Source organism: Triplophysa rosa, linkage group LG13 (assembly GCF_024868665.1).
Source record: "Triplophysa rosa linkage group LG13, Trosa_1v2, whole genome shotgun sequence".
NCBI classification, from domain to species: domain Eukaryota; kingdom Metazoa; phylum Chordata; class Actinopteri; order Cypriniformes; family Nemacheilidae; genus Triplophysa; species Triplophysa rosa.
The window spans coordinates 22,321,491-22,335,498 of record NC_079902.1 but is presented as its reverse complement, the minus strand read 5'-3'; the positions used below and the strand labels follow the sequence as shown (position 1 = coordinate 22,335,498).

Genomic DNA, 14,008 nt, shown 5'->3' with positions numbered 1-14,008 from the left:
CCAATCAGGTGCGGCGAAATTGAGAGAAAGGCCAATCAGAGTTTCTCTAGTATTGATAACAAGTAAACAACAAATCCAAGTGACACTTTTGGCCAATTACTTCTATTAATCATAAGAAATAAGAAATCGAGAAACTTAAAGGGAACGACTGCAGGAGGGTTAATAAGTGTTAGTTTGACAGGTCAAAGGGGTTAAAGACCCGATAACTGATTTGTTCTCTCTTCTAGATCTTCTTTGCACACTCAGGTTCAAAAGTTAACTTTTTGCCAATGGCAGGAGAGTTGAGAATATATCACGTCTCTTTCCTCTAGCTGCTCATTACGAAGAGATTTTTATTTATATAGGTTTATTGCTTCTTCAGTTGAGGATCACAGCTGATGTAGACACTAAAGTTAGTCAGTGAGTGTGTGAGCTCTGAGGTTGTGTAGTTGTGTGTTGGCCTCATTGCTATGAAGATTTTATGGCCAGCTCATTCAGCTCTCTGTGGTTTCATGTGTTCTGGAAACAAGATTACGAGGAGAGAAAAAGATTTAGTACACGAAAATGGAAACATTTTTCTGCCAAATAAATACGGCTCTGATCGCAAAAATAAACTATATCGTCTGAAGAGATACAGCTCCCTCAAATGTTGGCAACTTAAAGCACAATTTGGTCGGTATAGCTTGCCCAATGTGACTAGATTTTCAAGGTAATATTTTTTATAGACGTAAGATGTGGCGGTACATTTTAGGAGATTGTATGAGAGTTCAGCATCTGTTAATTTATTCTGGTAAACTGCTACAGTACGGCCATGATCGTAACTCAATTACTGTCACATTTCAGATCACCTGCATTGTTATCAGATCTTCCCATTATCATGCATAATCTGCAGGTTTCTGATCATTTTTTCTACAATGATGGTTACTATGAACAGCTGAGCTAGAGTTAGTGTCCGTATAATGCTAAATTTGGTTGTTTGTTTGCTTGAACGCCATGCCAGCGTCTGGCTGTTTTCATGGCGAGGAAAATTTGTTCTATATTATATTAGGCTATTTAAAATCCCTTCAAAGAAGTTAACTGTATAAAAACATTTTCTTACAGGGTTAAAACTACTACAGTCTAATAAAACATGCTTCAAGGATCCATATAATGCAAAGAAAAGCATCTGATTGTTGTCCAGCAGACACAAACTTTAAAAATCACTGATGAACAGATCTTCAAAAGAACTTTTTGAAATTGAGTGAAATGTTTCTTACAAACGTTACGACTAATTTTTGTAGACAAAAATATAATTGTGCAAACACTTTTTATAATTAATTTTATATATTTTTTTAATGGAATGGATAATAAAGAAAAAGCAGCCAATGAGAGATCAGAACAGAGGTGAACACTTTCATCTTCCAAAAAGCATCTCAGAGTGAGACCAAAAATGACAAGAGACCAATTTTACAAATTCAAAAGCTGACCACACTGGAGATAATAAAATATAACAGTTATTTTGCATACTTTCTATAGTTACATTTGTGTAATTGCATAGTTTTGATGAGTTTACTCTTATTCTAACTTGTTTTAAAATATTCATATGTGAGCTAAAACATTGAACTGTATTGTGTACATCACTAAAAACATCATGATGCAGAACACATGGTCTGAAACAAACTTTTTTGCACTCCTCCATACAAACATTCGCACTTCTAAAACTCTTTTCATATATTGTTGTCATATTCTGAGCTTGTCAAAAATACATTCTTCCTATATTTCTTTGTACTGCATCCCTCTCCACACCTCAGCTCGAGTACAGGGGTGTTTTTATGAAGTTAAACAGAACTGTTTCGCAGCTGAAGATGAAGCCATACTGTCCCCGTTTATAAACGGCAGGCTGTTGCTTTGCCATCCCTGTGCGGCCGTATTTGCTGCCGCTGCAGTTTGGCGTAGAAACGCTGACTCAACGTTCCTCGCAACCAAACCATACAAATGCAAATGAAGCATTCAGAGCGAATTTCCCGGTAACGAGCCCGTAATGAGGCCTACACACACAATTAAATTCACCCAGAACGCATGCGGTGCCACAAAAACAGATTACGCCCAAGACAATGTTGCACGCACACGCGCAAACAGACACACGCGTTATTCTCCGAGCTCCTTAAATCTCTTGTCATGTCTGTAATGGACAAGATCATAACCCTCATTTCTCTTTAAAGTGAATAATTATGGATGGAAGCTAATTCAATTAGTCAGGCTCAGCCACGCTGCTTACACGGGCGAGAGCAGAGGGTTTAACCGCACACGGTGTGTTTGTGGGCCACGAGTGGGTGTTGAGAGAGAGAGAGAGAAATCTAAATTGGTTGTCTCTCTTGTCTAATGAAAATTCAGCTGAAGTGAATCGATACAGTGTGATTTGTGAGATCAACGCATAAACAACAGGGGAGTTTGGGGACGATATAACAAACACTGCCATACTAAACACACACCGACTGTTTACCCACAATTCAGCTCTATTCATTAGAAGTCAGCTCTGTTAACGCTTGTACTGCAACAAAATCATTTCCCTCATCAGTATTTGTGTCTGGGTTAGGAGTACAAACCTCTGAACAGCATATTAATGTATATAATTCAATGTACTTGACAAGCTAAACTGTGTAGGGTAATAAAACTTGTTTCAAGAGAATATATCTTGAATTAAGTTTTTTCCTCCATTTACAAGTAACTTACCATTGGGGTATATATACTCTCTAAGAACAATTCCTTTTATTATATGTGACCCTGCACAACAAAACCAGTCTTATGTGTCAATTTTTCGAAATTGAGATTTTTACATAATCTGTAAAATGAATAAATAAGCTTTCTATTGATGTATGAGTTGTTAGAATAGGACAATTATCATGGGCGAGATACAACCGTTTAAAACTCAGGAATCTGAGAGTGCAAAAAAATCAAAATATTGAGAAAATTGCCTTTGAAGTTGTTAATCAGGGGCACTGTGGCAGGCCATCCACTCACAAAAATAAAGTTTTTACATATTTAAGGTAAGAAATTTACAAAATATCTTCATGGAACATGATCTTTACTTAATATCCTAATGATTTTGGGCATAAAAGAAAAATCGATCATTTTGACCCATACAATGTATTTTTGGCTTTTACTAAAAACATTCCCGTGCTACTTAAGACTGGTTTTGTGATCCAGGGTCACATATGTGATATTGCTTTTCTAGTATGTTTACCTGGTTTAATAAATGTTTACATATTCGTATACAACAATACTGATTGGGCAAACCTGGAAAGAATTTTAAGGCATTTTTATGATAAAATTAATTATATTCGGTAGGTGTTTTTTGTAGAGATACTTGTACAGATGGTGTATAAACACGCACACACACACACAATGTCCATATGGTAGAGTCATACAAGCATTTGTCTGCTGGACTCTGCGTTTCTGTGAAAACGATGGATCATGATTTGTTGTTCATGATGGTTTGCTGGAATCATGGGCAGGATTGCTCAGCAGTGTGGAAACTAAACTAATATCAAACATGCTGTTTATCACAGTGACCCCCATATTCAGCTTTTAGCACAAGCATCTGAATTCTCTTCACTTCAGGGAATAACTGGCAATTTGTCAGACGGTGCAATTTCTCTTCTTTTCAAAAACATTTATTCATTTAGTTGATGCTTTTATACACGTTCAAGGTTTTGTAACCATCATGTGTTTTTCCTGGCATTCAAGCTCATGACCTTGGCACATTTAGTTTTTGTATGTATAAAACACTGCATGTGTTACACTTATCAAAAGTACACTCTTAAAAATAAAGGTGCTGAAATGGGTTCATAGCAGCGTTGCCTAGAAGAACCATTTTGGCTCCCCAAAGAAACTTTCAGAGTTTCCTAAAATAATAAATGATTTTGTTTTTTAGTCTGTAGAAGCTTTTTCGTCAACATTTTCAACAACAGAAAGGTTCTCTATGGAGCCATACAGCTGGACCTTATGGGAACCTTTATTTTTAGAAGTGTATTATAAAACATTCTGACAGTAGAGCTTTACCGAGGTGTGGAGTTATAGGGTTATTCGGTTGGCAAGAGCCCTTCAAGTTATGGACACATGAGAGCAATGAGGAAACGGATCTAAATATGAAAATACAGCAGAGGAACATGGTTCATTTTAAATTATGTTATTAAAAGTGCAACAGAGAGAGAGAGAGATCATCCTGTCCGACAGCTACAGGACACATAAAGAGCATCTGCATGAACCTCAAATACACTTCAAACTCAATCACACTCCCGTCTTGAAAAGTGCTCATGTAAACAGTCAGTTATGTTATAAATTAACGTAACCAGACTGAGAAAACACTGAATGTGTCATGATTTGTGCATTAGTGTAAATGCAGAATGTAATTTGTATTATGGAGACGTTTATCACAGCCTTATTGGATAAATGAATATTTAACACAGAGTAAGTTTTATAAAAAATATATATTTATCTATTAAAAATAAACATTAAGAAATTGTGAACAAGCAGATGCAACAGGATGCTAGTATTCAGAATGTAGCCTTGAGTTGTGTCACCGCATGACTGATTGAACAGTAGAGATGCAACGAAACTAAATTTCTCCACCGATACCCGATTATTTAGAGTGATATCTGCCGATACGGATGATTAAATGAATATTACTTAACTTTCTATTAATTCATATAATGACTATTAATATGTTTCTTAGCATTTTCTATACACAGAGCACAAATTCATTGCATTTTTCTGTCCACTGATAGTCAATAGTGTTAAGATTTGCTTTTATTCATCGATACAGATTATTGGCTGATATATCTGTGCATCTTTGAACAGTTTGATAAAAAATGGATGGATATGTTGAATTCATTTTTGACAGCCGGCCCGTGCCTGCAGAGACAGGGGATGCGTTATAACTAACTGTGTTTTAGCGTAAAGGAAACTTAATGAATAAGCAACAGTGATTTATTTTAGCAATAATTGTGCTGAACAAGCTTTGAACTGAAAAACGAAACTATTGGCAAATACTGTAGGTGGTAGCGTCGGATATAAACAAACACACACAATCATTCACAAACAGACAGACTGAGAGGCAAACAAACAGACAGATGGACCCGCAGCGCTCATTTAAACACAGTCGTGACCAGACTCAGACAGAATCAGTCAAGACGATATTCATAACTTTCAATCCTTTCGTATTAACACCTTCTCTCTCTCATTCTCTTTCTCTCTCTCTCTGCATTGATTCAAGTCTGAAGCAGAGATAATGATCAATGCAGGAAAATCAGCACCCAATTGGAGGGTTTTTATGATTAATCTGGGTGTATAGAACAGAGATAAAGTAATGAGGGTTAGAGAGAAAGATGACTACAAGCTTATGTACAAACTAAGAAACGCAACCGTCATTTACTGTAAAACAAGTGCATGTGCAGGCACTGAAGGAAACGTACCTCGATCTTGCGCTTTGTCAGGGTTCCATGTTCTGAAGTAATCATCCTAGAGAGATACAAAATACACTTAACATCTTCAGAGAGAAACAAGTCAAGATTCAGATTCATAAAACATTCATGACCTTCAGAGCAGTAAATAGTAAAAGAAGTGCGAGACATGAGAGAATGTCTGCTCTTTCTTTACCGGGTGGGAGGATGTCAAAAGTGTGTGCACAGAAGTTATGAATGGAAAGGCAGGATGTGAATAGACTGTCTTTAAAGAACACTTCTATTAAAGCACATGGTTCAAATGCCCGGTCCAAACTGAGGTTAGATTGTCCTCGTGCCGTCTCGTGTCTCTCCTTCAATTATAGTGCAGTGACAGCTTATGCAGTTCAGCAATGTCAAAACAAAGACGTGTTTTTAAAGTGATTTTTACATTTCTTATATAGTTAATTAGATATACTAGAGAACACTTTCTAGGGATAAATGCAGGGAAGAGACTATTCATAAGAAAAGTTGTTTTATACTGTACTGTAAGTGGAACTTAATGCAAATTATAACATTTTGGGAAAATTTGATTTTTTTTCATTGGCATGTAAATGTAATACTAAATAAATAAAACATACTGTAAGTTAACCAACATGCATTAGGGAAGAATGCATCTTTAAGGATGAGTAAAAAGACAAGATAAACAGATAAATAATAAAGCATTATTAAAAAAACAGAGCCAAGTTTAAAATGGATAAACATAAAAAATATTTTATTTACATTAAAATTCCCCCATGGTATGTTTGTGTTGAAAATACATTAAGTCTTGTATATGACATGATAAGCAGACCGCACACCTCTGCCTTCTCCCTTCTTAACCATTACATGGTCAAACAAAGCTTTATATATTCCAACGATGAAAAAAAAATCACACTGCCCATCAGTTGTCATTTTTAATGGAAGAGACTGATGCAATAGATGGGCCCAGAGACCGCTGAGATTGAGGCTGACTTTCATCTCTTCGACATTCTCCAGGCTGGATCATGCAGAGCATTAGCTATGACTGCTGAATTTTAAGGACCTCCCTGCTCTTAAAAATCCAATTGCAAACACAGCTCTGTCCCAAAGTACAAGCTGGATAAACAAATATTTGACATCAAACTCTCATTAGATGCTCCGTAGCATGCAGACGATCAATGTTTCAACCTAAAAGATGTTGGTAATTATAATATAGGAATGCTGCAATTAACTAAGGAAACTTATTAGAGAAAAAAGTCAAATAGACTGTGGAAACTAAGACCGCTATCATTCTGATGTGCAGAGCTACAGCACTCTGAAGATTATAATTCAGCTCAAAGTTCACACGAGTCTCTGCACAACTGGGCCAAACGTTGCTGTGAGCTCATGGCCTGGAGTCAGCTGGGAATTGTGGGAGAACTCAAACTCATTTTACCCTTGGAATGACCAAACCTGAGTCTGCAAATCGATGTGAGCTCTCAGACAATCCACTTTCATCACATAATTACTTCATAAAGTTTGTCCACCTTTAACTTTCTGACCACATTGCACAAGTCTTATTCAAATGGTTTAGTACGAAATTCATTGTACATACATATTCATACAAATTAGCCACCTCCTACAAAAAACCTGGAGAAAGAGCCTAAAAAGAACATGGCCACTTAAAAATGTCTAAATGTAAATGCATTAAATAACAAAATATCAAAACCTTTTCTTTTTATCAAATCTAAAAAATGTTTTAATAAAAACAAGTTTGTTAGGCTAGAATCAACAAACACTATAAAGAACATAAAAGATTATACAAAATAAAAATATTTAGCTTTTTACTTTTAAAAGGAACAGTTCACCCAACAAAAATGAAAATTCTGTCTTCATTTACTCACCCTAAAGTGGGTCAAAATCTGTATAAATTTCTACCACTGTAGGAAAAATAGCTTTATAAATTTATTTGTTCTGTTCAACACAAAAGAAGATATTTTGAAGAATGTAGGAAAGCAAACAGTTCTGAGGCACTTTTGAGTATGTCATTTGTTTACAAGTAATTTCTTTTGAATTTTGTTTGCTGACAAGCATTCTTCCAAATATCTTTCTCTGTGTTCAGCAGAACAAAGGAATTATTACAGATTGGGAACAACTCGATAAAATGATGAGTATTTTTATATTTGGTTGAACTGTCATTTTAAAAAAAATAAAAAATTGTTGTTATTTGAACACAAATGACATACAGACATGCGTGTATTTATATATTTTGGGTTATTGTACCTGCGGCTTTAAGGAATCAAGCTAGTGAGAGCCGCGGTTCAAGGATAAATGTCAATCGTCTAATACAAACACACACAGCATCACTAAAGCTCTTTCATCTCTGTGTGTATGGGCTCAGGTAAATGAGAGTTACGGGCAGGGTGTCAGGTAATCTGTCTCTTGTTTGCCCTGCAGACAGACAGCCCGGCTGGAGTGTGTTCGGGAAAGTCAGAAACTGTCTCGCAGTTCACAGGAGACTAACTGACTCCGGCTGCGCGTTTGTTCCTCTGCTATCCTTTCACTTTCTGTTTGTTCACTCGTCCCATCACTCACCCCCTCTCTCTCTCTCTGAAGTTATTCTGTGGTGACAGTTTAGAGCTCATGGGCATGACAGGTCAGTCGTACACAGCGTGTGTGTGTGTGTGTGTGTGTCATGTCGAGGGGAGATGGCAGCAGGACAAGCCAGACAAACACACTATAGCTGACAGATTAAGTCCCATCCACACATACACGCTGAGCAAATAAAAGTCTTATGCTGATGATGTTTGCAGCAAAAGGAAAATTCTTATTCAGTATTTCTGTCTTGTCTTAAAAATATGGTAACATCTTATAATAAAAATAAATCTACTTTTCATACTTGTTTTTCTGAATCAATTTTAAGTAACATTTCCTCTGGATCAAAGCATCATTGTAACAATTTATTGAGGCTTATGCTCAAAACAAGACAAAACTAAATAAAAGTACATTTGTTTTGTTAAAACAAGCCTTGTTATCAAGTAATTATTTATCTATTTTGCAAATATGTTTAAAAAATAAAAGATGTTTACATATTTTACTAGGCAAACAACATATAAATATAACAGCCTTTTAACAGCAGAAATCAACTTACCTCAACCTCCTTAACAGGACAGCAGAGAGAGAGAGAGAGAGAGAGAAACAGAAAAAGAGAGTTATTATAAGATTATCAGAAATCACAACGTCAAGACAGTTATTCTCAAACATCTGTCATGTAGACAGAGCTTTGAAAAGAAGATTTCTTTGTTGAGCAAAAGGAACAGCAATAACCCTTCGCTTTTAAACTTGTAGATTTATTTCTTGAGCAGATGGTTTTTCCATCTCAAAGGTTCAGTTTAATAGTGAAGCATCATTTAAACTAGGGATGCACCGAATGTAGCAAAAAAGACTTGTAATACGATCAAGCAGCAACCAGCGCAGAGAGAGAGAGGGGAGAGAGAGAGACAGCATGGGACTTGTCTCGCGGGAGTACATTTCCGAATGAAAGCATCTTTACCGGTCGGTAACTTTACTTCAGACGGAAGCGGGCTGTCTGACAGTAGCCCCGCCGCTCGCGACATCCTTTGACATCATACAGTGGTCGCGTGCACTCAGTTCACTGTACTAAACAACTTGTCAAAGTAGCAGTCGTGGCCTAATGGTTAGAGAGTCGGACTCGTGACCAGAAGGTTGCCAGTTCGATCCTCAGGGCCGGCGGGTAACGACTGAGGTGCCCTTGAGCAAGGCACCTTACCCCTACTTGCTCCCCGGGCGCTGCAGTGATAGCTGCCCACTGCTCCAGGTGTACGTGTGTTCACCACTTCCTGTGCGTGTGTTCACTACTCTCTGGATGGGTTAAATGCAGAGGTCACATTTCGGGTATGGGTCACCATACTTGACAAATACTTGAATTAAATTTTTTTTTTTAAATAATCAGTAATAAACAATAATAAACAGTTTTCGTTTATTCGTGTTTTTAGTTTATAGGCCTACTGTTGAATGACACTTTTTAATGAAGTGTTTTGTTGTAGGGGTACAGAGTAACTTACATGACATTCTTTTAGCAGTCAGTTATAGGCCTAATATAGGCTATTCAATTTTAAAAAAAATTCAATGACTTTGTTTTGCTCAATTTTATTTTAAGTTGTATTGTATTTTATTGAAAAGCAAGACAAATTACAAAAAGCACATTTTGACCATTCAGTTTATGCAATAGTGAAAAAAATGGCTAAATAAATAGAAGAAATGCAAAAAAACATGTTCGGCCAAGTGTTTCATTTTTATTCGGCTTCGGCCAAGAATTTTCATTCGGTGCATCCCTAATTTAAACAGATTGAATATCCGTGATTGAGTCACTGGTGTTAAGATGTTATGATGCACAGCCCTGGAACAACATATGTGTCATGATAAACGGATCATCTCAGATACACCATTCAAATACAGCACATACATACACAGATTATAACATGTATAAAATATTCCAAAATCAGTGACAGAAATACAGTAAGAAGCACAAACACACACGATTCATGTGGCGGGTTTATGAAGTCTGTAGGAAGTGTAAGTAAATCAAGCTAATTATTTAGAAGCATCAATCAAACATGCACTCTCAATGGGATCTCTCCATGCTGGAAAAATCCAGCTGGGAAACACGCGCACACACACACACACACACACACACACACAATGTGGGTTCTGTCACGTGTGGAGTGATGCAGGATATTATAGAGAAATTGTGAGAAAAGATTGACAGACGCAGAGTGAGAACTGAGAAACGCATTACAGATGCCCAGCACAACAAAGGAAGGTACGCACACAATATATATATCTTTTTTGGGGTTTTTTTTTTTTTTTGCCTTTTTATTTGACAGAGAGAGTGACTCTTTTCATAGAGGACAGGAAGCGAAGTGGATGAGCGAGAGGGGGCAGGACCACGAGCCGGGATTCGAACTCGGGTCGCCCAGGACGCACCGGCGCCACATGTCGGAGCACGAACCACTCGACCACCTGTCTTAAGAAAAATAGCTTTTGTCCCAGCAGAAGATAAAATGTTTGTCAAAAACACAATAGATCACTATTAAGATCTTAAACACACCGCGGAGGCGTTTACTACGGAAACAGTGCTATTGAGTTTGTGTTGTGTATATTTACTGCGTGATCTTACATGAACTGATACTGTTGCCATTTACACTTTGACACTGACAGAGACTGAACACTGTTAGGTATTCTAACACTGTTAGGTATACTGTTAATTCTTTTGACTGTGTTAATGTCTAAAAAACAAGGTTTAGACTGTTGAGTTCAAAGCTACGCACTTATTTGACTTTGTGTTTACACGCCACATACAAAATTCCTACAAATGCTAATGAGATTAGAGATAAATGAGATTTTAATGATTTATGAGAGTCCATGGCTGCATTAACACGCTCTGACGTGCGATTAGATGGATCTACTGTCCGGACTGTGGTTACCCTGAACACTTATAAATTCATGGATTTATAGATGATGAAATATTCAAACCTGTCCTTCATGCAGACAGCAGCTGTCTCTTTAAACTAAACTCAATGTCTTTCGTTTGGTCTCTGAAATCATGCCCTAATTTATATAAAAACACTCTCATGTTCACACTTTCATTTCTATTTCTGACCTCGAGAACAAACGTAATGAAAATCCCGATCAAGATATCAAAATGACGTGCATTTGCATTTGAACCCTACACATCAATCTGAAGAGGCAATTTCACAACTGGATTATTTTTTTAATTTCTTTGTCTAAATGTTGTTTCGGTCATTTAAATGTTGATTGTAGCTGCCGGGTTTAACTAACACTGTATTAAAGCTCCGAAATCAATCTAAACATTGACAAACTTCAGGCCACGCTTGACTGTGTTTGATATGCTAATCTATCACTAACATCACAACTCATCAGTCGCTTCCGCCTTTCTTTTCTGGCATCTCTCCATCTCTCATTTGTTTCCACTCGCTCATCCGTCCCGTCCCCCATAAGTCCTCTCTTCATTTTTAAAGGCTTAGTAGAGAACATGCAATGAATTATGCAAGACTGAAATGCTCCACATCCAGAGAGCGAGCGAGTGTGTGTTGTTTGAGATATGCGGGCTTCATGCATGCAGCAGTCACTGGCGATCACCGGCAGGTGCATGACGTTTAGAAATGCACTGAAGCTCAAACACACTGATGTCAGCGAGACGGCTACACGTCTCTCATTGACTTGAGGGCAGGCTTACTGGTCATCGCTGATGTACCAAAAGTTTTGAGAACATTTACATGCAATAATCATACAACATTTTACTTGCTATTATGCCTTGGGCCGCTACAGAAATTAATCTCTCACAGGTGGACTAGACATGAAGCTACGAACATCGCATGTCATCTCAGAATGTTCACCAACCATTAGCCAATCAGCTGTAAGCTCAGAGCTACACCTCAGCAGCGGTATGAATCTCTGACAAATACAATCATTTTGAGAGGTGAATACAGAACTTGAGGGCATGACATTTTTTTTATGAATGAATAAATAACATTTATAGTAAAAATGAACATGTAATATGTATATTTGTAACACTGTATCTATTGTGGTGTCTGATCAAATGTTCCTGAGCCCGTGTTGGGTGTAACTAGTTACGAAGTAATTAGTTGCTGTAATTGAATTACTTTTCCCTTGGAAAGTAAAGTAAGGGATTACTCTAATTTTTTCTGAAATTTAATTACAGTCACTTCTGATGTAATTGAACTAAATACTGTGTAATATATTCAATAGTGGCAATGACATCAAAATTATAAGTCTAACTTTAAAATGTATGCTTGAATGTGTCACTCTCACATTTATATACTTTGGTCAGTTAATAAGAATAGAAAACATAATTAATTTACTTTCTCAACACATTCATGGTCTTACTGTGAATGATTCATCTGTGCCCATTTTTAAAAAATGACTCTTGTTTAGCTCTGTTTTATCCTTCTCTATTCTGTCCACCAAACAAATCCCCATTCAATTGCTCTACACTATTGTCTTGTTGAATATCCTGTTTTACTTTAAAAAAGCGTGTCACATTCTTAGCCGAAGCAGGCCGTGAACACCATATGATGTTGATTTAAATCGTTTTTCTGATTCTTTCCCTGATCGTTACCGATTACTCTCGTCTTCTATCAAGGTGAGATGCTTGACATGTCAAACAAGCTTATTGGCAGGAATAAAAAGCAAAGAACTGTGGGAAATGTAGTAATGTGTGGTCTCAAGGTTAACAGCTCAGACACATGAGATTTGCTTTTCTAGAAACTCCTCTTATTGTTTCCCTTTATTTTTTCCTCTGGTATTGTGCGAGAGCACAGAACAGACAAAGCCTTCGGCACTCTCCTGCTGTAGCACATCAAACTCAGAGAAAAAGAGAGCGAGACAGAGAGAGAGTGCACTCTGCACGCTGAATCCTCAAACCCAGAGAGGCTAAAAGTCTAACACACCACAGAGGCTTAAAGTTGTCTACTCTGGAAGCATCGAACCTGCGCGTCGCTTCCGGATGAGCACTAACCAGATGATCACAGACTTGATAAACAGTACAATAGGTGGAAAACAATTTTCAATCTTATCTTGAGCAGAAATTCATTTGTATTAAATGTACCGTGAATGGGCTAGAGCAGTGTTTCTCAACCGGCGTTCATAGCATTACACATCTTGGATGTTGCCCTTAACAAACTAGTGTTGGTGTGTCTACAGAAACAGGGATGAAAACACAGGACTACAAAATAAATACAAGTTAGACATAAATGAGAGAGAGGGAAAGATAAAAAATCAGGTGACATCAGTTCAAACAGCTCATGCGAGTTATCCTTGAGGCTAACATTTTACTAAAAGCCAAAAAGACACTATTTTGATTTCATGGGGTCTTAAATTCAAACGGTTAAAATAGGACTTAAAGGGATAGTTCGCCCCCAAAATGAAAATTATGTCATCATTTACTCACCCTAAGGTTGTTTCAAACCTGTATAAATTCCTTTGTTCTGATGAACGCAGAGGAAGATATTTGGAAGAATGCCAGGAACCAAACAGATGTCATCCCCCATTTACTGCCATAGTAGGGGAAATAAATACTATGGGAGTCAATAGGGGGTGAGATGCGTTTGGTTAATGACATTCTTTCAAATATCTTCTTTTGTAATTAGTAGAACAAAGAAATTTATAAAGGTTTGGAAGAACAAATCGGCGTGTAAATGATGACAGAATTTTCATTTTTGGGTGAACTGTCCCTTTAAAGAATATTATAATGCATCCACAAATGTATTATCAAATAAGTCATTTTGAATGTAATTCGTATTGTGCCAGATTTGTTCCGCTGCTCTCATCAGGGTTCATTGATAGGCAGGTAGTTTTAAGCATAAGAGAATCAAATCGTCACCGCTAACAGAATGGTCTCAGATTGTCAATTATGTTATATTTGACATAAGTGGTTCTGGCTGAAATGGTTTTATTTCAGATGGACGGGGAAAGTAAAGTAGCTGCACTGTCCGCTGATTATAATGAGAGTAGTCTAGTTTTGACGTGCCGCTGGCATCCACCGC

At 37.2% G+C, this 14,008-nt stretch overlaps 1 protein-coding gene across 2 annotated transcripts in view; it reads right to left on the bottom strand.

Moving 5' to 3' along the window:
• The window catches only part of spock1 (SPARC (osteonectin), cwcv and kazal like domains proteoglycan 1), a 107,758-nt gene that overhangs the window by 44,609 nt on the left and 49,141 nt on the right, over positions 1-14,008 (bottom strand). For both annotated transcript variants that reach the window (XM_057349734.1, XM_057349736.1), the window contains one exon: positions 5,433-5,478. In XM_057349734.1, coding sequence (XP_057205717.1) covers positions 5,433-5,478 — 46 coding nt within the window. The remainder of the gene's footprint in view (positions 1-5,432; positions 5,479-14,008) is intronic.